The sequence below is a fragment of the Oncorhynchus gorbuscha genome, linkage group LG20 (assembly GCF_021184085.1).
Source record: "Oncorhynchus gorbuscha isolate QuinsamMale2020 ecotype Even-year linkage group LG20, OgorEven_v1.0, whole genome shotgun sequence".
Classification (NCBI taxonomy): domain Eukaryota; kingdom Metazoa; phylum Chordata; class Actinopteri; order Salmoniformes; family Salmonidae; genus Oncorhynchus; species Oncorhynchus gorbuscha.
Window position 1 is genome coordinate 4,994,383 of NC_060192.1, and position 24,698 is coordinate 5,019,080.

The window sequence follows — 24,698 nt, forward strand, 5'->3', positions numbered from 1 at the left end:
GAGACCAGTTCTGGGGTTTAACACACTTGTATGGTACATGCAAAGCTTTTCCCCCACCAAAATGATCAAATTTTCCTCACTGTAGACTATACCAGGACAATTAGAGTGCAGCTGGACTAGGACACTGGAACACTCTCATTCTCTAACCCTGATAATGCCACATATACACACGTTCACACACACTTTTACTGAGAGAGTCTTTCCACATCTTGGTAATAACAGCTAATACCCTCTGACGATCTTACCTGGAGAGGTCACTTTAGTGATATCACCTGTCAAGTGTAAAGCCGATCCGGACTCTGACAATGAAGATGAATTGAAGAATAATGCTTCTTTGTCATTTTCAGATCACGAAAACTGGTGTCTTTTGATGTTTTTCAGTGGAACTGCAGTCATAACCAGCTGATACCAGTGGCATTTGATGTAAGAAAAATGCTCTGTTCATTTGGATTTTAGTTGATGTTTCATGTTGATATGTCACCAATAAATATTTTCATTGTGCCATTTTCTTTGACTTGAGAGAAGAGAATATTTTATGTAAAGGTTAATGAGTCCATTAAGACATGATTAAAATAATTCATTTTTTTAATCGGACACAAGTCACTCTTTATTATTCTGATAAATCTCTAAACGCTGCCATCTGGATCTGAGCTCAGCATAATACTGTTTCATCAATGAAACTGTTTGTTTCCTGAAGAATGTCTGTTACTGTAGATGGCAGCAATGGACCAGTATTTGATTAGGCATGACTGCAAACTGCTGACTTAATTTGACTGTGAAATAGAAGCACATTCAGCCATCCATGTTCACCAACATCAGCAAAAGGAGAACAGAAGATACTGACCCTAGCGTTATGCTTTTTTAGTGAGCTGCACTGTGGTCAGAATGCAGTCATGGTTACATTAAGACAATGTGAAGCCTGGTGTGAGATATGGGTCGGAAAACGTACTTCAGTACAGGAATGGGATATGCCTCTGTACTCAATGTTACCTGTATCCACACTGATACATCGAGAAGCTTGAAATACTGCTGCGCTTTTCATCCTCATGCTAGCTAACAGTAGCCACCTCAACCATTTTGGAACATTGTTCATTGCGACGTGCTAATTCATAATGGCTGCTGTGGCTACTGCTAGCTAGCAGTATTTCAATCTTCTGGATGGAGCAGTGTGGATAAAGGGATATTTTTTCTGAACTTATCTGGTGCCGGCTCCACAGTGTCTTAATGTAACCATGATTGCGCTACGACCCAGTGCAGCTCAGTAAACAAGCGTACTGGTAGGGTCGTTATCTTCTGGGCTGTAACATTTGGATACTCGTTGATTTACCCAGTTTTTTTTCTTCTTCAGTTTCCTCTTGCTTGAGGCTAGCTAGGACTTTCTTGAAGATAGCCCCTGTGGTCACCCTTCTCTTGTGACCAGGCTGCATCTAGATAGATTGGAAATCGCTTCCTTGTCTCCTTCTGAGAGAACTGAACAGATGAAGGTAAATTCATATTAGACTTCCTGTCCCATATTTCCAGATCAGTGCAGATGAAGGAAATTAGAAAAAAAATTGGTATTGGGATTGCGTCATCAGATACAGTACATTGCTCATATAGAGATGACTATTTTGTTATATTTCATTGCCACTGTCGAATGCATTTAACAATTCCCTGAAGAATACTCCATGTAGCCCTCAAAATAACCCTACAATGATGATTCATTGATTAGCTGACCAGTGATTGAGTATGTTTACATGCCCACTAATAATTCAATATTAAACTGATTATGGCAGTAGGCAGAGCATGGCAATAGTCATTAAACCACGTCACTCTACTTATCTTAATCGGCGTAAAAGGTCAGAAACAAAGCAAGCATGATTACAACCTGGTTTTCTGAGCAATCTTTAGAATTATTAGGACATGTAAACAGATGAATCAGCATTCCAGCTGTGTATTTGATCTGCGCATGTGTCAGCACCGGTAGCGCAAGCCTCCCTCTTATTAGCCTAAGCAGCCGGTAGTGGGCGCTAGAGCTGCACTATTGTCTAGGATTTATTGCCGGTAATAGGTGTCGCTGTAATGGGCGCCCCCCCCACCCTACCTCATTGTCCAAATAAAATATTGAAATATTGATAATTTATTTGACCGAGACGCACAACGACAGAAAGATGCATCAATCTAAGATAAAGCATTGAGCGTGCGAAACAGCACCCCTTTGTCTGTGGCATTGTTGTTTGACGAAAGTGCACATTTTAAAGTGGCTTTTTGTCCCCTTCACAAGGTGCACCTGTGTAATGATCATGCTGTTTAATCAGCTTCTTGATATGCCACACTTGTCAGGTGGAAAGATTATCTTGGCAAAGGAGAAATGTTCATTAATAGTGATGTAAACAAATTTGTGAGAAATAAGCTTTTTGTGCATATGGAAAATGGGGGAAAATTTCAGTTCATGAAACATGGAACTAACACTTTTATATTTTTGTTCCATGTATGTAATGAAGAATTGATCAAAATACAGAAGTACAATTAAAGGGTAAGCAATTCACAAAATGAACGTGAAAAAGTGTCAGGGCTCTGTGCTGGCCAGTCAAGTTCTTCCAAACCGATCTGAACAAACCATGATACTTGTTTCTGTATGGACCTTGTTTTGTGCATGGCATGTTGAAACTGGAAAGGGCTTTCCTCAAACTGTTTACCACGAAGTTGAAAGCACGGAATCGTCTATAATGTATGCTGTAGCGTTTAGATGTCCCTTCACTGGAACTAAGGGGCATACCCCGAACCATGAAAATACAGCCCCAGTTGAAAGTCACTGAGCTCTTCATTAAGGCCATTCTACTGTCAATGTTTGTCTATGGAATTTACATGGCCGTGTGCTCGATTTTATACACCTTTATATATATATATAACAGCTGAATCCACTAATTTGAAGGGGTGTCCTACCTCCGAATCAAATAGGCTTTGCAAAAAATAACATGGAATGTTTATTTTGATCAAGTGGTCTGATTTCAGATGTGTCCGTGTAAACTGCATTATTAATAGGGAAATCCGTCTTCTTGCAAAGCATGTACACGAACTATTATTTTAATCTGACAATCCACAATAATTATATTATTTTGTACATGTACATGTAACGGTGCTCATTGATGTTGATCACATTTTACAGGGGCAAGCAAAGCAGACATCACTTCCGAGATCCTGCCATTTTGCTGCTGATGCTCAAAGCAAGCCGCGTCCAGACTAGCTGGTGCTGGCTGCAGCCATTGTTTTGAAGTACAGCTCATTATTTTTTTTTAACGAGACTAAATCAGTTTTTAAACAATTGAAGACGTTATCAAAGTAGAATGTCAGATTTCGACCACAACCCGTTCGCGGACCCTGAATTCAATAACCCTTTTCAGGTAAGTGACATAGCTAACTCGCCGGTATGTCATTTGGCTATGCTAATTTGTTAGCCCGCTAATGTCAGTTATGTTTAATTGAATTTAGCTCGTTTTCTAGCGATGACAGTGTCAAGTCGTTTCCTTTGGCATGACCGCAGTTGCGCCATCATTAGTCTAAACAGTTGCTTTTGCATTTTAAAACGAGAGTTTTTTTTTATTGAGCAAATGCAGGTAGATCCCTCCCGGTTTCGTTTGCTCCGAAACGTTTTGTAACATAAACTGCGTAATGAATAACTTACGCCCCAGCTACCGTTCATTATAAACGGGGTGGGTCGAGTCCTGAATGCTGATTGGCTGACAGGCATGGTATATCCCGTAAACCACGGGTATGACGACAAGGATTTTTACCGCTCTAATTAAGTTGGAAACCAGTTTATGATAGCAATAAGGCACCTCGGGGTTGGTGGTATATGGCCAATATACCACACCCCTTCGTGCCTTATTGCTTAACTGTAGCACTTGCTAACAAACGTTTAACCTCAGCAAGTCGTTACTTTAAACAAAGAGAACTTTGTATCAAGCAATTTATTGACAAACTATAGCTAACTAGCAACCAAGCTAGATGATGATGTCGCTTATTGCCATTCAATTGTGGAGTTATCACTTTGTGTCCTGTTCAGCCAGGCATCATTTTTCTAGTTGCTACTTCTAGCAAACGTTAGCTATTTTATGACTTGTCACCCAACCTTAAGTGTTTAAACATCTGATAGTTAGTTAACTAGGTAGACAGAGGCAGCGTATAGGGTCTGACATTATTCACACAAAGGTAACGTTAACTGTTGCCTCATCTCTTGATGATTCTTTCACTAATGTTTACACGTGAGTTTTTCAATTTAAGGACAACTTGTTGAGGTTGGTAGGCAGCTAGCCCAGGGCCCACATGATGAGACTTCATCAGACCCGAATTGTTGCTTGTAGTGGACTGTGTGGCACTGACAAATTGTATAGTTATGGGGCAACAATGTAGCTTTCTACAGGTCCAAAATACACCCATTCCCAATTGACACAATGCAGGTTAATCTTCAAGATCAAATTTTGTCACATGTTTTGTAAACCGGTGTAGACTAACAGTGGAATTCTTACTTACGGGCCCTTCCCATCAATGCATGGAGAAGAAAAATAGATAAAATAACACAATTATTACACATTGAGTAAATATAACTTGGCTATAAACACTGTGTACCAGTACTGAGTTGATGTGCAGGGGTACAAGGTAATTCAGGTAGATATGTGCATATGGGTAGAGATAAAGTGGCTGGGCAAGAGGATAGATAATAAACACTAACAGTATTGTATGTGATGAGTCAAAAGATAGTTAAATAGTGTCACTGGACAGCTCGCGGCTGGGTTTCCCTTTGTAATACGTGAAAGTTTACAACATCTGAAGAGCACCAGACCCCGTGTAGGATGCGTTCTTGGTCCTGTATTGACGCTTTGCATGTTTGTCGGAGGGCGTAGCTGGATTTCTTATAAGCATCTGGATTAGTGTCCAGCTCCTTGAAAGCGGAAGCTCTAGCCTTTAGTTCAGTACGGATGTTGCCTGTAATCCATGGCTTCTGGTTGGGATATGCACGTACGGTCATTGTGGGGACGATGTTGACGATGCACTTATTAATGTTGCCGGTGACTGATGTGGTAAACTCCTCAATGCCATCAGATGAATCCCAGAACATATTCCAGTCTGTGCTACCGAAAAAGTCCTTTAGCTTAGCATCTGCTTCATCGGACCACTTCCGTATTGAGTATGTCACTGGTACTTCCTGTTTTGAGTTCCAGCTGTTGTCTTGGAATCCAGGACAGGTCACATTGTGATTGACAGATGAAATACTCTATTCCAGTCTCAGCCATTTCTTCAAAACAACATGGATGCCTACAGTCATTTGATGTTCTGTTATAATGTCACATCATTTTCTGTGATCCCACTACATTTCCTTTCCAGGAAATCACGCTTTGATACCGGCTGCTGTGGCGGTTGTAAGATGACATGTTGCCTTGCTTTCGTTATGAAAATGGTATTACTTAGATGTGTCTTTTTTGTAGACGCTGGCTCACCAGGGAGAAACGGTCTTTGATCCTCGTAAGCACAGCTCACTCTATTTGCTTTGTGTTGTTTAGGCTACTTTCCTGGCTCGTTGGTGTTCCCTGTTTTAGACAGAAGCTTCTTCCTTCCTTCATTCTCTCTTTATCCTTCATCCCTTTCTCGCTCTGTCTCTCTCTCTATATCAATTAAATTATAGTTCACTCACTGCAAGGTTGCTCGCTTGCACACTTTTGCCCTTTCTGGTCCTTTGATCGTTGCTCTGTCACTCCAGGAAGCTGCAGAGTTGCCCTCTGGGAAAATGTGTCCCCTCCTCCTTGCTGTTTGGATGATGTGGCTCGGTCTGTAGGTTGATGCTTATGTGTAAGGAGTATCGATAATTGATCGTAAACATGGGTTTTATTGTTCGTGAAGGAATGAATGGTGCACTTCCCACAGCTAGCCTAACTGCTGTATAGAAATGTGTGTGTGTGTGTAACTCGACACTAGAGCTGCCGCTGACCACCGCACCACGTAAACAGTCAATTATTTATCGGGCTATACAGTCCCTCTGTTACGTCTGTACTGCTGCAGGTCTCCGGGGAATCGTGTGTGTGTGTGTGTGTGTGTGTGTGTGTGTGTGTGTGTGTGTGTGTGTGTGTGTGTGTGTGTGTGTGTGTGTGTGTGTGTGTGTGTGTGTGTGTGTGTGTGTGTGTGTGTGTGCACAAACAAGATTGGTCAGATTTTCGGACCGTTAGGTTTCAGGGCTTGAAGGCTGTCGTGTAACCATCTCATGTCGTTTAGTCTGTTACCCATGTCCTTTTACCAAGAGAATGAAGTGTCTGCCTAGTTGCTGTCCTGTTTTTTTTCTTTTGGTTCCTCCCTATCACTTCATGGATCAATACATTATAGAGTGCACAGCACACACCTAGTTTCTCTGAAAGTGCTTGAAAACCAGCAGGCACTGCAGTCCTCAATGACCGGATCTGTGTATCCCCTGTATTAGGCCTAGGCTAACCTATCAGGGAAAAATATATATATATTATATATTTCTAAAACTGTCTGTTAGGTAGAGCCCTATAAAATCCAGACATTCAACAATATTCCAAAATGTATTGAATTTATTAGTAGGAAATCAACGAAATGTATTGAAGTTATTAGAAAATGAATATGCCTAAGATTATCATAAGACATTAACAAACTGCATCAGTGAATCATATTTTCCGGGAACTTTCTGACAATGCAACGCAGGAATGCCCATGTCTGTGTGTGAGAGCGATTGTCTACCACTTTGTGTAACCTAGCCGTTAGCGATGACGCTAATAATGATAAGCATCTTCCGGTAGTTGGAAAGGCTTTCCCAAATACCTTCTAAATTAAATGTTAACCATAACGTGATTATTTTAATAAATCCAGTGGCAATTTGTTTGGCAAAGTGCTACATATGTGCTACACAAACACTGCTAAGTGCTCACCAAACAAGTCTCTTGCTGGTGCTCATGTGAATTGAAGGGTAATCTACACTCAAATGTATGAAAAAAAAATTCCCCAGACCTCAAACTTGTTCTCCTGATGTGGTTTAAGCAGGTTTGGGACTTTAAACATCCAACTCTCGTTTTTCTTGTGTGATTTATGAGAGCGAAAACCTGAAAAAAAAAAAGTAACTTTGTTTGTTTGTTAGGGCCCTAGTTATGGCATTGTTCGTTGACTCCCCGTTTCAGCCTTGCGGCCAGAAGCCTAATGATTCATGCAACTCTGGGCTCTCTTCAATAGTTCATGAAATCATATGGTGTTGTCATGGCGACAGCTGGTGCTTAGTGTTACATGAGCTGCTTTCCCTTGACTTACTTTCTGCTCCGTCCTGGTAGTCTCTTATCAGATAAATTGTGTTCATAAAACCTAGTACTGTGTGTGGAGGGAGAGAACTTGTAGGCCTATCTAACACAGACACGCATGTTTGTCAACGTTGCTGCTTTCTCTTTGCGAGACGCTTTCCCCCCTCGAGCAATAGGCATACTAACAGCTTCTAGTGGAGGCCCCTCCTTTTATCTCTAATATTAACAGAGAGAGTTTTGTTGTGTTCACATAAATCCAACAGGTAGGCCTAGTTCATTATTGGCCCAATCTATATTGTAATGTAGCCTGTGAACAGCAGTTGCCTATCCTGTAGTTGTGTAGTTCCGTGGGGTGTACCGAGCTTGTACGTGAGCACTGTGTCAATCTGGCTGTGCATCAGGACCATATTAAAGATGTATCACGATGACAGTAAGTATTGATGACATACATGCCTGTCCTCGGGACAAGGCACAGCCAGCCTCCTGTTACACACAGATATGATACTCTGTCAGAACAGACCCTCACACCCAAGGAGAGAGGAGAAGGGTTGGACTGGGACGGACTGACTGATACTGGAGCGTTCTGGCTGTAACTGGACTATACTGGTCTGTAGCGGTCTATACTGGACTACTTTACTGGAGTTATTGGACAGGGCTGCACTGAACTGAAGTACCGTCTGAATTGATGCTGCATGCGTGAACTTGTCATGGTGAGTGAGCCACCTGAAATGCACCCTACACACACACACACACACGTATGCATGTGCACAGTACCGCAGTACTGCAAGCCCTACTTTATTCTCTGTTTCAGAGAGAACGGCATCACACACCTGTAGACACCTTAAGCAATGCGGCAGTCCCGGGAGGTGCACCTATGGGGCTATACTTTCAAATATCTTACTCGTAGCCTCCCGGATTCACACGGGAGTGGCCTATGGGGCTATACTTTTAAATATCTTACTCGTAGCCTCCCGGATTCACACGGGAGTGGCCTATGGGGCTATACTTTCAAATATCTTACTCGTAGCCTCCCGGATTCACACGGGAGTGGCCTATGGGGCTATACTTTCAAATATCTTACTCGTAGCCTCCCGGATTCACACGGGAGTGGCCTATGGGGCTATACTTTTAAATATCTTACTCGTAGCCTCCCGGATTCACACGGGAGTGGCCTATGGGGCTATACTTTCAAATATCTTACTCGTAGCCTCCCGGATTCACACGGGAGTGGCCTATGGGGCTATACTTTCAAATATCTTACTCGTAGCCTCCCGGATTCACACGGGAGTGGCCTATGGGGCTATACTTTCAAATATCTTACTCGTAGCCTCCCGGATTCACACGGGAGTGGCCTATGGGGCTATACTTTCAAATATCTTACTCGTAGCCTCCCAGATTCACACGGGAGTGGCCTATGGGGCTATACTTTCAAATATCTTACTCGTAGCCTCCCGGATTCACACGGGAGTGGCCTATGAAACTGAAATTTGAACTCGCTGATACCAACCTAGAATCTGCATAGCTTGACTAAAGGTTGATTTAAATAAAACAATTAGCCTAGACTGTGTCGGTGTCTGCACTACAGTACAGCATGCCAGTGACGGCAGCACACCGAGTCCTTCGTCTTAGCAGCGGAAAGTGTTCTCGAACTCGTGGGCTCTGCCCTATTTATAGCTGTCTGTGTGGTGGTGAAAATGATTGGAGTCATCTCATCTTTGCCAGTTTCAGGGTATTGGGGCCTAATAAAATCCACGAAGCAGAGAACGCGGACGGAATCACGGAATCCAGACATTAAAACGCATTTGAACAACATTAAGAAATGTATTGCACTTAGTAGGAAAACAACTAGATGTAATGAACTGATTAGAAAATGTGTTAATATGCCCGAGATTACCATAAGACATGAACAAAATGCATCAGCGATTCATATTTTCCTTCAACTCTGTAAACGCAGGAAAGCCGCTGTCTGTGTGCGTGTTTGTCTATCACGGTGTAGCCATTAGCGATAATCAAATCAAACGGTATTTGTCACATGCGCCGAATACAACAGCTCGACCTTAGAGTGAGAAGCTTACTTTCTAGCCCTTAACCAACAATGCTATAAGACACTAAGAAAAACGTGTTAGGTATTTAAAAAAAAATACAAGTAATAATTAAACAGCAGCAGTAAAATAACAACAGCAATAGTGAGGCTATATACATGGGTACCAGTACAGAGTCAATTTGCGGGGGCACGGGTTCGTCGAGGTAAATGAGGTAATTGTACATATAGGTATAATTAAAGTGACGATGCATAGATTATAAACAGAGAGTAGCAGCAGTTTAAGAGGGGTCTGGGTAGCCCTTTGGTTAGCTGTTCAGGAGTCTTATGGCTTGGAGGTAGAAGCTGTTAAGAAGCCTCTTGGACCTCGACTTCGCGCTTCGGTGCCACTTGCTGTGCGGTAGCAGAGAGAACAGTCTATGACTTCCTCTGACACCGCCTGGTATAGAGCTCCTGGATGGAAGGAAGCTTGGCCCAGTGATGTATTGGGTTTTACGCACTGCCCTCTGTAGTGCCTTGCGGTCGGAGGCCGAGCAGTTGCCATACCAGGCAGTGATGCAACCGGGATGCTCTCGGTGGTGCAGCTGTAGAACCTTTTGAGTATCTGAGGACCCATGCCAAATCTTTTCAGTCTCCTGAGGGGGAATAGGCTTTGTTGTGCCCTCTTCATGACTGTCATGGTGTGCTTGGACTATGTTATTTTGGTGATGTGGACACCAAGGAACTTGAAGCGCTCAACCTGCTCCACTGCAGCCCTGTCGACGAGAATGGGGGCGTGCTCCGTCTTCCTGTAGTCCACAATCATCTCCTTTGTCTTGATCACGTTGAGGGAGAGGTTGTCCTGGCACCACACGGCCAGGTCTCTGACCTCCCTAAAGTATTGCTAATAATGTTAAGTCTTCTGATAGGTGGAAAAGCTTTCCCAAAAACATTCTCAATTAAATGTTAACTACAAAGTATGCCTACCTGATATCCTGATTATTTGCGTCAATACATTGGCGATTTGTTTAGGAAACTGCAATTGCATGTGTGCTTACAGAAACGCCCCGAACCAAATGGAGTTTCTTGGTGGTGCTCAGTTCAGCTTTTTTTTTTGTCCAGATCTTAAACTTGGTTTAAACATTGTGGATGTTTTGAAAGAAAAAAAATCTGTTATAAAAAAAAATACAAAAGTTGTTTTTGAGGGAAAACCTGAAGAAAAAAACGGAATTCAGCGGAAAAAACACAGCTAGCCAAAAAAATATATATATTTTTATCGGGCCCTAGATTATAGGCCGTGAAGGTCAGCCTGCTGTTAGGGTCTTTGTCTGTATTCTCTTCTTCAGATGAAAAGTACTTGTCTGTCTTGTTGGCCGTTGAAAACCAGAGGCCGGGTTAGGCAAATGATTCTCGTGGTGGTGCTGCCCTTGAGTTTTGTTGCGCTTGATTCGTAAGCAGACGTCATAGAATGGGTTGAAAGAACTTGCCCTATGCATGTAGGCTAGGCTAGCATTCACTACAGACCCCTTCAGGTCACACTGGACTGGCTTCCGAGTTCGTTCATCACCACGGCAACGCAGCATGTAGGCTAGGCTAGCATTCACTACAGACCCCTTCAGGTCACACTGGACTGGCTTCCGAGTTCGTTCATCACCACGGCAACGCAGCATGTAGGCTAGGCTAGCATTCACTACAGACCCCTTCAGGTCACACTGGACTGGCTTCCGAGTTCGTTCATCACCACGGCAACGCAGCATGTAGGCTAGGCTAGCATTCACTACAGACCCCTTCAGGTCACACTGGACTGGCTTCCGAGTTCGTTCATCACCACGGCAACGCAGCATGTAGGCTAGGCTAGCATTCACTACAGACCCCTTCAGGTCACACTGGACTGGCTTCCGAGTTCGTTCATCACCGTGGCAACGCAGCATATAGGCTAGGCTAGCATTCACTACAGACCCCTTCAGGTCACACTGGACTGGCTTCCGAGTTCGTTCATCACCGTGGCAACGCATCATATAGGCTAGTCACGTTGAGTGTCTATTATTTAGACTTGGGTGACTACGTGGGGAGTGTAGCCTGTTGACGTACCCCCTCAAGGCTCCTCATCCATTCTGTAGAACGGTGTGTCATATGTAATGAAGAGTGAGTTTCTCTCGTTCCTTCTCCTCGCAGGATCCGTCGGTGACCCAAGTAACACAGAATGCTCCTCCAGGGTTGGAAGAGTACAACCCCTTCACAGATGCCAAGCCGGTGAGTAGTGTAGTCATATCTGACGTGTGTGTATAGGATACTGTAAAACCTCTCATGCGACTCGTCATTAGCCTACTAAAATGTGTATCTGACTCCATAAAGATTAATTTTAGCAATATGGAAGAACGCTGGGGTCGCGCGACGGTAACGGAACGCTGGGGTCGCGTTACGGTAACGGAACGCTGGGGTCGCGTGACGGTAACGGAACGCTGGGGTCGCGTTACAGTAATAGGCAATGGGAAAAATGTCTGAGAATGGAATTCTAAATAAAAGTGTATTTAATTACTTTGCTAAATGAATGGATTCACACACATTCAAATAAAGCTTAAGTTGCAAATGATTACAAGGCATTATTCTAAGCATGATCAGAGAACAAATGAGAGGGACGACCGTAACCGACGGGTTACTGGATTGAATCCCCGAGCTGACAGTCATTGTAAATAAGAATTTGTTCTTAACTGACCTGCCTAGTTAATAAAATGTAAAAAATTGCTCATGGGAGAGACGGGGATCTCACCACAGCAAGTCAGGAGAACGTAATAGAAAGAACAATGAATCGAAGACTCTTTTTATAAGCATTTGAGTTTGGATTCAATCTGAGTTGTTGACCAATAGCATTACTGTAAAGTTAACCTCCAATCAGATATCAGACCTACAGGCTGTAACCTCTGCTTCTCAGAGGTGAGACAATGGGGGTTGGTGAGATCAACACAGTGGAAAATCCTGCATACAGTTGATAAGTCACTTCGAGGGCTGCCCTACAACTGCATAGTGTGAGAGGAGAGGTGGCGGGTAGGAGTGAGAGACGCCATTGATGAGCAGTCATTTAAGTCATTTATGTACAGACTCAGTCAGCATAGCCTTGCTATTGAGAAAGGCCGCCGTAGGCAGACCTGGCTCTCAAGAGAAGACGCTCTATATGCACACTGCCCACAATGAGGTGGAAACTGAGCTGCACTTCATAACCTCCTGCCAAATGTTTGACCATATTAGAGACACATATTTCCCTCCAGATTATGTAGATCCACAAAGAATTGAAAAAACAAACCTGATTTTGATAAACTCTCATATGTACCGGGTGAAATACCAGTGTGCCATCACAGCAGCAAGATTTGTGACCTGTTTCCACAAGAAAAGGACAACCAGTGAAGAACAAACAAATAAATATATATAAATATAACCCATTTATGCTTATTAACTTTCCCTTTTGTACTCTAACCATTTGTACATCGTTACAACACCGTGTGTATATAGACATAATATGACATTTGTAATGTCTTTATTCTTGTGGAACTTTTGTGAGTTCAATGTTTATTTCACTTTTGTATATTATCTACCTCCATTACTTTGGCAATGTGAACATATGTTTTGCCCTGCCAATAAAGCCCCTATTCCCCCTTCAGTACACTACATTGTCTTGACCCAAGCTACACTTGTTTGCTTGTACTACATAGGGAATAGGGTACGGTTTGAGACGGTTTAACAATCCCACGCTGGCTATTTTATTTATTTTTTTGTTCCTCCCAGGTCCACCCTGGCCCAGCGCCTAAATTGCCGCCCCCCCCCACCACCACCACCAACACACAACCAGCCATCATGAAGCCTACTGAAGAACCTCCTGCATACTCCCAGTCACAGGTACCCCAACACGTGCCTCACATCCTGTTCTACCCTTTCACTCCGTGCTATTCCACCCCTCTGAAGAAAGAGGGCTCAATGTAGCGTTGCATTTCCGTAGAAACACGCTCTGGTGGGTTTGTCAGCAGGCTCTCCCCACAGAGCGTGGCGTGCTCTAATAAAAGCTGTTTGTGACAGCGTGGAGATGCTTCTAAGCCACGGAGATCCTTCATAAACATGAATGTGGGCTGTACGCCTCGGCTTTCTGAGGGACATGTGTTTGCAGCTGAAAAGAGAGCGATAGAGAGACCTCAGCAGACAGGTAGCACAGGAAGACCATTCCTTATTCTACTTCCTCTCTTTCTACCTCTACTGACGCATATACACACACACACACACCGATTATATCAGGATGCTGCGACCTAGATCAGATATACAGCTTAAGATGACGTCGTCACAAATCTGGGCCCGGCGCCGTTGAGAGCTAGCATTAGTTCCATTGTTGCAAAGAGATATGGGATATTAGAATCCCGTTGTCTCAACCGTTGTCATCTTCAACCTAGGCTGCAACTAGGAAGTTGGCAATAAGGCACCTACTATCCTTTCCCTTGCCCTGTTGAAAAAAATCTTCCTACTCCCGAGTGGCGGAGCGGTCTAAGGCACTGCAGGTCAGTGCTAGAGGCGTCACTGCAGACCCAATTGGCCAGGCCGTCGTTATAAATAAGAGTTTGTTCTTAACTGACTTGCCTAGTTAAATAAAATAAATGAATCAAAACGTTGCATTGGGCAGCATTTTGTCAGTAGTGTGGCTCGTGACATCAAATACAGCCATTACTTTCTGCAGTTGTTGCTTGGTAGAGTTGGGGCACACACACACACACACAAGCCTGCACAGCGATCTGCCTTTAGTCGAATTAAAAGCGGAGTGTAAATTATTCTGAATCGCATGGAAAGACAGGAGGTGGAGACGACTACTGGGACTGTGCTGTGTGCTGATACAGTAGTCTGCTGAACAACACACACACACACACACACACACACACACACACACACACACACACACACACACACACACACACACACACACACACATTACTAAAACAAAAAGTCAGCTGCCTCAATGTCAGTTTCAAGTTGACTTGAAGTTCAATGTTTTTGGTCAAATCCAACTTGTCAGCCATGTGGAGTGTGATCTCGCCTGGATAACATCTCTCTGTACTGTATATCGCTTGTTGGTTTAGTGTAATGTTAGTGTGTGTGTGTGTGTGTGTGTGTGTGTGTGTGTGTGTGTGTGTGTGTGTGTGTGTGTGTGTGTGTGTGTGTGTGTGTGTGTGTGTGTAGGAGCAGGCGTGGGCGGCTACAGAGCTGCTGAGGAGACAGGAAGAGCTGGAGAGGAAGGCCGCCGAGCTAGACCGCCGCGAGAGAGAGATGCAGTCGCTCAGCACATCAGGAGGTTGGCACCAACCTTCACACAACATTCAACCAATGGTCTTGAGCGCAAACTACCTAGACGCTTTGTCAGGCCCAAACCTTCACGCAATGTTTGGCAGAATCGTTCAAGCGTTGCTCCCTTTCTCTCTGGCTCAGGGAGGAAAAACAACTGGCCTCCTCTCCCGGAGAAGTTCCCAGTGGGCCCCTGTTTCTACCACGACATCACCGTGGACATCCCTGTGGAGTTCCAGAAGACTGTCAAGATCATGTACTACATCTGGATGTGTGAGTGACCTCTGCCCTCTTGTCAAGTCATCTGCCCCCCCCCCCTCCCGTCAGCTTCGGGGAAAAAACTTCTCAATTTTTTAAATTTTATATATTTTGCTTGACAGCCAGTCTGTTAAATATGAAAAGGCCATTGAGCGGGATTATAAAGGAAATGTATTAGACATGGGCCAATAGCACAGCTTGGAATTCCATCACCACATGGTTAGGTCATGTGGTTGGTTATGTGACCAGGTCAGGTGACTGGTGTGGGGGGGGGGGGGGGTGGAGGCACGGGGAGTTTCAACCTGTCCTCGCTCTACCCTCTTTGTGGCTCTCACCCCCCCCCCCCCCCCCACTCTCCTCTACCTGCACGTGATGTATTCTCTCTCACCCAGAGTGTGAGTGTTAGATGCCTCAGTATGGTGCTGCCGCTGTAGCTACATGCTAAAGTGTCTGTAGACTGCAGCGCACCAGACTCTCCACAATGCCCAGAGGCCTGCCGTTGTTATAGCCCCAAGGTAGAGTTCTGCTCAGTGTGTGAATGATTTAATTGACTGCGTACGCGCACCACCAGGCTAGCGTTACTTGGCAGGACCCTGACTTTCAGATAGAGATGGAATGGGATGCGGCAAAGGACCTGTATACCAAGCACTCTCTCTCCCTTTCACATAGAAATGTAACTTAGAGAGCTGATGCACATCTCTATTCTACACAACGGGCATTTCTATCTGCAACGTTTTAATTTAAACTGATCAGAGGTATTGTGTTTGTCGTTCCCCTCAAGTCCACACGGGGACGTTGTTCGCCAACATGTTTGGCTGTCTGGCCTGGTTCTGTGTGGATGCGACCAAGGGAGTGGACTTTGGTCTGGCCATGCTCTGGTTCATGATCTTCACTCCCTGCTCCTTCGTCTGCTGGTACAGACCCCTCTACGGCGCTTTCAGGTGGGTGTAGAAACGAGCGCGGGCACAGACATACACACATGTACCCAAAATACCCACACGCACACACACATTCCGATGTCGTCCATTAAACGGCGGTGTCTTCTTCTCTCCAGGAGTGACAGCTCGTTCCGTTTCTTTGTATTCTTCTTCGTGTACATCTGCCAGTTTGGCGTTCACGTGATGCAGTCCATCGGCATCTCCGGCTGGGGCGCCAGGTGAGGGCAGTCACTGTCGCAGACTTTAACAGGAAGTGACATGGCGACACGGTTGTCCGACATCACCCGGACTCTACGTTGTTCACCCTGTTTATGGCTAGAGATTCAGTACCTAGTATCCTCTCTCTGGTTGTCCTTCTCTCTCTCTAACAGCGGGTGGATCTCTGCTCTGACTGGCCTGAATAAGAGCATCCCTGTTGGCATCATCATGATCCTCATCGCTGCTCTTTTCACCGCCCTGGCTGCCATGTCGCTCATTATGTTCAAAAAGGTACACACACACACACACACACACACACACACACACACACACACACACACACACACACACACACACACACACACACAATCCGTCATCATAATCAATAAGGTGTGACTGCGACTCGGCTGTTCACCAGGTTTGTGAAGATTAGACTCAAAGCCATCAGAACATCCCGCACGTTCTTTGAGATGAAGAAACACTTGGGGTATTCATAGACCTCATTTCAATAATGTCCTCTCTTCGTTGCTCTCCCTCTTTCCCTCTCCCCTCCTCTGTCCCTCCTCTCCCTCTTATCCCTCCAGGTCCATGGCATGTACCGCACCACAGGGGCCAGCTTTGAGAAGGCCCAGGCCGAGTTCGCCACGGGCGTCATGGCCAACAAGACGGTCCAGACCGCCGCTGCCACCGCCGCCTCCAACGCCGCCAGTGGAGCTTTCAAGCAACAGATCTGATTGGCCCCCGGAGACCGCCCTATTTCTTCACTCCGTCCAATCCAGCCCCCCCGCCTGAGCTCAAGCTTCCCTGCCCTCCCAACCCAGCTCTACTCGCATGACTAGGATGAGACCATAGAGAGAGGTAGAGGGCTCGTCTCTGTATCTGTGGCGTTGTAGTCGTCTGTGACAGCATGGGGCAGCGCCATTGAGGCTACAACCCATAAAAAAAATACCGACCCAGTTGACTAATTTTTGATTTCTTTAACCCCCTTATGTCGATGTCCGCGCCCCCACGGAAATCTAATTAGCATTAACATAATAAGCATAATAAAATAATCCCTGTAAAAATGTGTCAGTTTAAGCTTGCGAGATGGTGTATTGGAAGCGTCTCAGTCCACCGCATGCGCCCATGCCACACTTCCGCATCTGCAGTGAAAGGTGATGGAGCTCGAGCGGCGTTTGTCTGACCAAGAGACGTCCTGAAAATGGTTCTGCTCACAAAATCGTCCGTAGCATCCGGAAGTTTTCTAGTCCAAACCAATCTATGTAAAGATGGGACTCTCACGAACACAATGGTGTTTTGCTCTACGACCCATCTTGGGCCTCGTCTAAGGTCGGTACAGCCGATCTGTCAACTTCTGTCTGTAGATTCCGAACAGTTTCTGAACAATACCCCTCTGTGGAAAGGCGGTCCTCTCATGATCACGTCCATGTGGGTTGTTTTGCTCTAGGACGCCCACAGGCCTCACAAGACTCGTCTTAAAGGTTCCCCGGTACCAGTTTAAAACATTTATGGAAGTATATATGGAGACTGTTTAGTGACAAAAATAAGGGGTTTATGCATGTAATAAAAAATAACATATTTCCTGATATAGGACAGACCCAATAAACTTCCTTCCGATTTTTTTTTGGGGGGGGGCGACTGTTGTTCCATAAAGTGAAGGATATTCAATCAGTTTGTATGGGCTAAGAGCACAAAGGCTCAACACATTTAATAAAAAAATATACTTCAAGGGGTCTTCAAATGTCAAAATCAAATAGCAAAGTGATCCTTGGTATGATCTCTTAAAATAATTCCATATAGTTTAGTAGAACCCCCCTCCCTTGGCTTAAAATGGCAGAAGCAGTCAATGGCGCTGCCCATGCTAAAATGGGCTTTTGGCCACTAGAGGCCTCTATCATTCTCTATGGATGAGACCTAGAAGGATGAGCCCAATGATGTCATAGTGGATGAAAGCAGGAAGTATACATGAGAGGCTTGTGTTTAAGTCGTTTCCTTCAGTTCCGTCCAGCTCCCAGTGCAGATCTACGTCCTGTGGAATCTGGAGGTTTAGGACATCATCGTCTCATCCACCAACCCCCGCCTCTCATCCACCAACCCCCGCCTCTCATCCACCAACCCCCGCCTCTCATCCACCAACCCCCGCCTCTCATCTTGCCCTGAGGGCTGTAACTCCGCTCACCCTAGTGGCTTTATTAAAACACTCCTGTCCTGTGTCTGTCTGACCCCACACCACTTAGTCATGTCACTATACAAGTGTTCGCAAACTTTCCTTTGTGTGTGTGTGTGTGTGTGCATATGAATATTAGTGTCTCTCTATATGTTAATGCCGAGGCCTATACATTGTGTACGTTCCACATCCAGTTTCTGTCACTCCCTCTGATGCAAGTCAATTCCCTTCACCAAGACTAATGGCTGTAGCTATCCATAAACGTACACGACTCATTTATTCACTGTATTTAACCAAGTACCGTTAGAAATGTTTAACACTTAATGAAAACAAAATCAAACACTTGTTTTGAACCCTGCGCCAGTCAGGCGGATATGGCCACCAGTCAGTGGTCACCAGTCTGCCCTCTGGTGGTGAGACCTGGTATTGTTGAGTGCTGCGCAGTCCAACGTTGTCACCTCGGGAATCGTCTAGACTGATTCATCTCAAGAAGCGAGTGTAAACCCATCTGTGTTCTAAACAAGGAAATGTCTCAGAAATCAGGTTCGGTGTCTTGGTTAGATTTTTTTCCCTCTCACGTTCTCTGTCGCACAGCCTTGTCGTAGTAGCTTTTAAGTCTTGCCTTTTGATAACATCTTGTGTTCTCAATAACACTTTCATAAAATAAACGAAGAGGCCAGATGACAGCGACCTACATGGCATAGCCTCCTTGTCCCTTGCTGTAGTGGTAACATTGCACTTCACGTAGCCACCCGCACCCCTCAAAACCCGACGCTTTCAGACCTGCAAATGTATGCTAGCTGAGCTGTATGCTAACAACTGACTCCGGTGAGAGAGAGTTGGCTCATCTCTTAAGCCTAGGTTTTCCACCTGGGGATATATACAGTACCTCAGTCAGTGCTCTTTACGTGCATGACCAAGCTTGCTGATCTACAGGACACTGCTCTGGTCTACGCCTCTCTGTATTATAGAAGTCTATGGTTTGTGAGTGAACGGAACGGTCTTGTTTTGAAGTTAAAATGCTGTGCATTAAACTGAACCGGTGCAGTAATCCCTGTGTCTCCAAACGCTCCAAGAACAGGCGAAATCTCCCAGTAATATCATTGGTCTATGCTGCATGGATGTGTCGACGCTGCTAGCCTGAGGTATTCATTGTATGATTGAGTGAAAGGAGCCATTCTCTCTCTCTCCCCCCAAGTGTTTTAGGCCTTCTGAGTTTATCTTTTTGTTCTGTGCGTCATCCTCTTAGTTGTAATGTTATTCGTCATCATGTTGGTCGAGAAGGTCATGCATAAGCTCTAACTTCCTTGTTTTGAGTGTAAACCCGTGAACCTGCCTGTGATTTTCACCTTTTGAGTGTGACATGAGGTGGGGGGGGGGGCATGTGATGTAATACCATTTTGGTGTGTGTGTGTGTGTCAGTCAAAGTGAAGTTTTAACAAGGATAACTGGCTGTTCAGTTGAATGCTATTGTGGGCAAGGCAGAGACATGCTGAGATCTTCCGTTCTCTTGCTGCAAGATGGAAACCTGTTGTGTTTTTCAGCTATTTTTTTTTAAATGCTCCTTTTTTAATATCTATATATAGATCTTCTTGTTTTCCTTTTAGACTGATAGTCATCTCTCCGAAGTTTGTTTAGTGTGTTGAGTTTATGCCTGTGAAAGTGTGTGTGCCTGCGCGTGAGAGAATGTGTGTGTGCCTGCGCGTGAGAGAATGTGTGTGTGCCTGCGCGTGAGAGAATGTGTGTGTGATGAGCTACATTGTTGTTCTTCCTCTTTTGAAAATCTAAACGACTGGCACCTGAATGTTCCTGTTAATAATTTGTTGGCTTGAAAACAAATGGGGGGGGGGGATGCATCAACTGCTTAATGTGAACTGTGCGTCTTTTGAGATGGACTGTGGCTTTAACTTGTACTTTTTGAATCGATGAGTATGTAGTAGAAAACACTGAGAATGAATATGAAATTGGTCTTGCTCATTTCTGACTAATAAATTGAAGTTATTTAAAGAAAGTGAGCAGTCTTTAATGATGTTTGTATATTTTGTAAAGTTTTGACGACTGGTCGGCTGGTGCCCTGAATTTCATTTTACTGTACAGAAGCTCTGTCTCTCCTTCAAGTTGCATGTTGAGTAGTTTGTTTTGTATATTGTATTAACGCTAAATAAAAGCCTAAAGTCAACTCCACAGCCTCCTTTTGTTCTGAATGGTGTTTTTCTGGAACGGTGTTTGAAGCTGCACTACTAGTTGTAGACCAGAAGAGGTCAGTAGAAATCAAAGGAACTGGAGGAGAGTTCTGAACGTAGTTGATCAGCTTGTTGTGGATCATAATCCCAGAGTTTTTATGGACATCTTTTTTTGATTGGCTGATTTAAATGAAATGTTTTGTCTTTAACAGATGACAGGTACAGACCTTGGGAAACAAACAGGATCGAGCGAGACTGGGACAGAGATTGACAAGTGCCTCAACTCCTCCACAGAGTTGATCGCAGACTGAACCAGTATCCTCTGTACGTTAGTGACCTCTCTCAACACCCAGAAAGCTGAGTCAATCTCACTCACCAGCTCGGCACGTGTTATAACAAAATATGTTAGTTGATCAGCCATAGACTCTCCTAGAACACCCCACTAAGCTACAATCCCACTAAGCTACACACCACATACAAAAACCCATGATCACCAATCACTGCAACTATCTTCACGTGTAATCCTGTTAGGGACTGAGACTTATAACGGATACCTGGAGAAAATCAGATTTTCTCTTCAGTAAAATATATTTTATCCGACCCTCCCCGAAACCCAAAATAATAATGAAAACACAGTGGAGAGCAGAGAACCTGTTTTTACTCCTAGAAGAGACTAGAGCCTTAGATATGCTGTTTTAGAAACTGTTATTCATTTTGTAAGCATTAGAAGCCAAAGTAGCCAGAAGGTTGTGGATTTACAGACCACCACAGACGAGGGTAGAGGTGAAAAAAAAATCCATTATCATATGCTGAATTTAAACTCATTAGGCCCTAATCTATGGATTTCACATGACTGGGAATACAGATATGCATTGGTCGGTCACAGATACAGAAGAAAGGTAGGGGTGTGGATCAGAGAACCAGTCACTATCTGGTGTGTGTGACCATTTGCCTCGTGCAGCGCCGCACATTTCCTTCACATAGTTGATCCGGGCTGTTGATTGTTGTCCCACTCCTCTTCAACGTTGCTGGATATTGCAGAGAATTGGAACACGCCGTTGTACATGTCGATTCAGAGCATCCCAAACATGCTCAATGGGTGGCATGTCTGGTGAGGATGCAGACCATGGAATTGGGTACAGATCCTTGCGAAATGGGGCAGTGCATTTACCATGCTGAAACATGAGGTGATGGAGGCGGATGAATGGCACGACAACGGGCGTCAGGACCTCGTCGCGGTATCTGTGCATTCAAATTGTCATTGATTAAAATGCAATTGTGTTTATTGTACGTAGCTTATGCCTGCCTACACCATAATCCCACAGCCAACATGGGGCACTTTGTTCACAACATTGACATACAAAAAAAAACGCTCGCCCGCACAATGCAATTACACGTGGTCTGCGGTTATGAGGCCGGTTCGACATACTGCTAAATTTTCTAAAATGACTTTGCAGGCGGCTTATGGTAGAGAAATTAATATTACATTCTCTTGCAACAGCTCTGGGGGACATCCCTGCAGTCAGCATGCCAACTGTACACATCTGTGGCATTGTGTTGTGACAAAACTGAACATTTTAGACTGGCTTTTAATTTTCCCCAGCATGAGGTGCACCTGTGTAATGATCACGCTGTTTAATCAGCTTCTTGATATGCCACACCTGTCAGGTGGATGGATTATCTTGGCAAAGGAGAAATGCTCACTAACAGGGATGGAAACACATTTGTGCACAACATTTGAGAGAAATAATATTTTTTGTGTGAATGGAACAGTTCTCTGCTCTTTTATTTCAGCCCATGAAAGTTGGGACCAACACTTTGTTGCGTTTATAACATACTTCACAATAGGTTTCTTAAATGGCAGGCTACAGCCTTGAAATAATAATTCATTTTTGTTTATTGGCTACCTGGCTGATTTAAAGTCAGTATGTCGTTTAATTGCCTATTAAAACGTCTAACATCAACATCAATTGATTGTGACAGAATCACACATTAAGCTACTTCCCAAGCAAAGTCAATGTTGTGTCTCCTATAGGAGGTTGTAGCGCAGCCTCTGAATATCATAGACATTTGCTTGTTTTTAGCATAAAGCATTGTGCACTAAAGCCTTGTTATAGATCAAAAATCCCAAACTAACAAGGGGCCTATGACTGTATCCATTTTCTGTAACAAAAGCCACACTACCCTCACATAGCCCCTCAATTCGAGCTCTGATTTTTCACATAACGCACCAAGCTCTTCACTGACACAGATATGTAAGGAGTGCATGGAGGCTAGAGTTGAGTAGCGGAACTGAGTTACAGGGATTTACCAAGATTTCCCGCCCAAATCCACTCCCCTTTCCAGGAAAAACAACAACTGAGAAACCGGCAAATGACGATACATTATTTCTATGAACAACATGACAGAAAACGGAACTGTTGAAATGATATGCACGTCTAAATCTGGCTCCTCTATGCCCTCCACTATCTGCATGATAAATCATCAAGGATCAGGCTGGGGACAGACAGCACATCTCAGTATGGAGCGCAGTTCACAATGCAGGTAGACCCATCATCTCGTCGTTGTAACTGTTTTTCATTTGCTGCAGCGTAGCCTATGATACAGTCGTATAAGGACTGAATGCCAGTCTAATTTACATACTGTGTGTCCATCTGGCTTTTTTGGGGGGGTCTCCTTATTTTTTAATTGGAAATATTATTATTATATATTATTATAAATTGCAGCTGCAGTTTAAAAAAAACAGCCTATCGCTCAAATATCATCGCTTTAAATCTGTGCACTCTCTCGCAGCCCTACTTTCTCTCCACCAATTCCATTCAAATGGCATCCTACTACAGTAGGTAATCCTATTCAAGTTTAATATATATACACACAGTACATGTCCTAGACTACCTCTTTCAGGTAATAAAATCAATGCCGTATTAGCCTTGTATTTAGCTAATGTAGTACACAAGAGAAGCAAGAGGAGAGCAGGCCTGGGCTCATGGTTGGGAACGCCATTGCAGTGTGTAATGCAGTGTAGCCTATATAACCCATCCCAGCAGTGCAAAAAACTCACGAATAGAGGTACATTTTATTTTATATATATATATTTTAGGGGGTGGATCAGCTTTAATATTACAGATAGATTGTAGCTTCCGTCAATGTAATTTTCTGCATCATTTCCAATCCCCCATATATTTTGGGGGTAAATGTGTATATATATATTTATATATATACATACATACATACATACATAAAGTATGTGAACCCTTTGGAATTACCTGGATTTCTGCATAAATTGGTCATCAAATTTGATTTGATCTTCATCTATGTCACAACAATAGACAAACACAGTGTGCTTAAACTAATAACACAGAAATTATTGTATGTTTCTTGTCTATATTGAATATATCATTTAAACATTCACAGTGTAGGTTGTAAAAAAGTATGTGAACACCTAGGCTAATGACCTCCAAAAGCTAATTAGAGTCAGAAGTCAGCTAACCTGGAGTCCAATCAATGAGACGAGATTGAAGATGATGGTTAGGAGCTGCCCTGCCCTAGAAAAAACACTCACAAAATGTGACTTTGCTATTCAGCTTTTCTGGTTTAAGCCCGGATTAGAGTTTAAATGTAAAAAGATTTTATGATCCTCGACTCATTTGAGTTACTATGCACAGATACTTGAAAAATCTCAATACTTAAACCCTCGCTGTGTAGTTGTGTTTGTCCTCTGTGGTAGCATTGCGTTGGTTGCTGAGATCCATACGTAAAACGGTAATCAAACAATGAAATACAACCACCGACTGTTTGCTCATTGCTGCTGCTCTAAAATGGCAACTCGGCGTGAACTGCGAACGCGCCAATTTAATCTCAACAAGGAAACAGTCGGTGGTTGTATTTGATTATCGTTGTAAAAGTATTGATTTCCGCAAACAAAGAAAGGCCCCCAATGACAGAGCTACATAAGAATTGACCTTGAAGGGGTCAGAGGTTAATAAAAAACGGTAGGCTGCACTCAACTCTTGATGGAGTTGAGGTACTTGGCAATGACAGCGATGAGAGAGAGAAACAAAGATGACCAGAGAGATCACATTGCCTCGTGCCAAACTGCATGCAGGATTCCTGTTCCACCTCACAGTGATCACCTTGTGCTCCATTTCTAACCAGTGGATGAATAAAGGTCATCTGGAGCCCATTAGGATGTGTGTCCTCTCTGTCCGCTATACACACTCACACACACACACACACACACACACACACACACACACACACACACACACACACACACACACACACACACACACACACACACACACACACACACACACACACACACACACACACACACACACACAC

At 44.0% G+C, this 24,698-nt stretch overlaps 1 protein-coding gene across 2 annotated transcripts; it reads left to right on the plus strand.

Annotated features, from left to right (window-relative positions):
• Positions 1 to 3,124: 3,124 nt before the first annotated feature.
• Positions 3,125 to 20,350, plus strand: LOC124006842 (secretory carrier-associated membrane protein 1-like). Of its 2 annotated transcripts, XM_046317031.1 has the most exons (9): positions 3,126 to 3,383; positions 11,473 to 11,550; positions 13,078 to 13,188; positions 14,509 to 14,620; positions 14,755 to 14,883; positions 15,650 to 15,809; positions 15,923 to 16,024; positions 16,178 to 16,295; positions 16,589 to 20,350. In XM_046317031.1, the coding sequence occupies exons 1-9, from the start codon at positions 3,327 to 3,329 to the stop codon at positions 16,736 to 16,738; spliced, it is 1,017 nt and encodes a 338-aa protein (XP_046172987.1). In that variant the 5' UTR covers positions 3,126 to 3,326; the 3' UTR covers positions 16,739 to 20,350. The 2 variants fall into 2 exon arrangements, with proteins under 2 accessions (XP_046172988.1, XP_046172987.1); XM_046317032.1 differs by lacking the exon at positions 11,473 to 11,550 and having other exon boundaries at positions 3,125 to 3,383.
• Positions 20,351 to 24,698: the final 4,348 nt, after the last annotated feature.

Bases quoted from the DNA above. Each gene is read 5' to 3' on its own strand.
- LOC124006842 (XM_046317031.1), top strand. From the start codon at position 3,327: ATGTCAGATTTCGACCACAACCCGTTCGCGGACCCTGAATTCAATAAC. The intron at 14,884-15,649 runs GTGAGTGACCTC...GTTCCCCTCAAG, and splicing joins CATGTACTACATCTGGATGT to TCCACACGGGGACGTTGTTC. The intron at 16,296-16,588 runs GTACACACACAC...TTATCCCTCCAG, and splicing joins CGCTCATTATGTTCAAAAAG to GTCCATGGCATGTACCGCAC.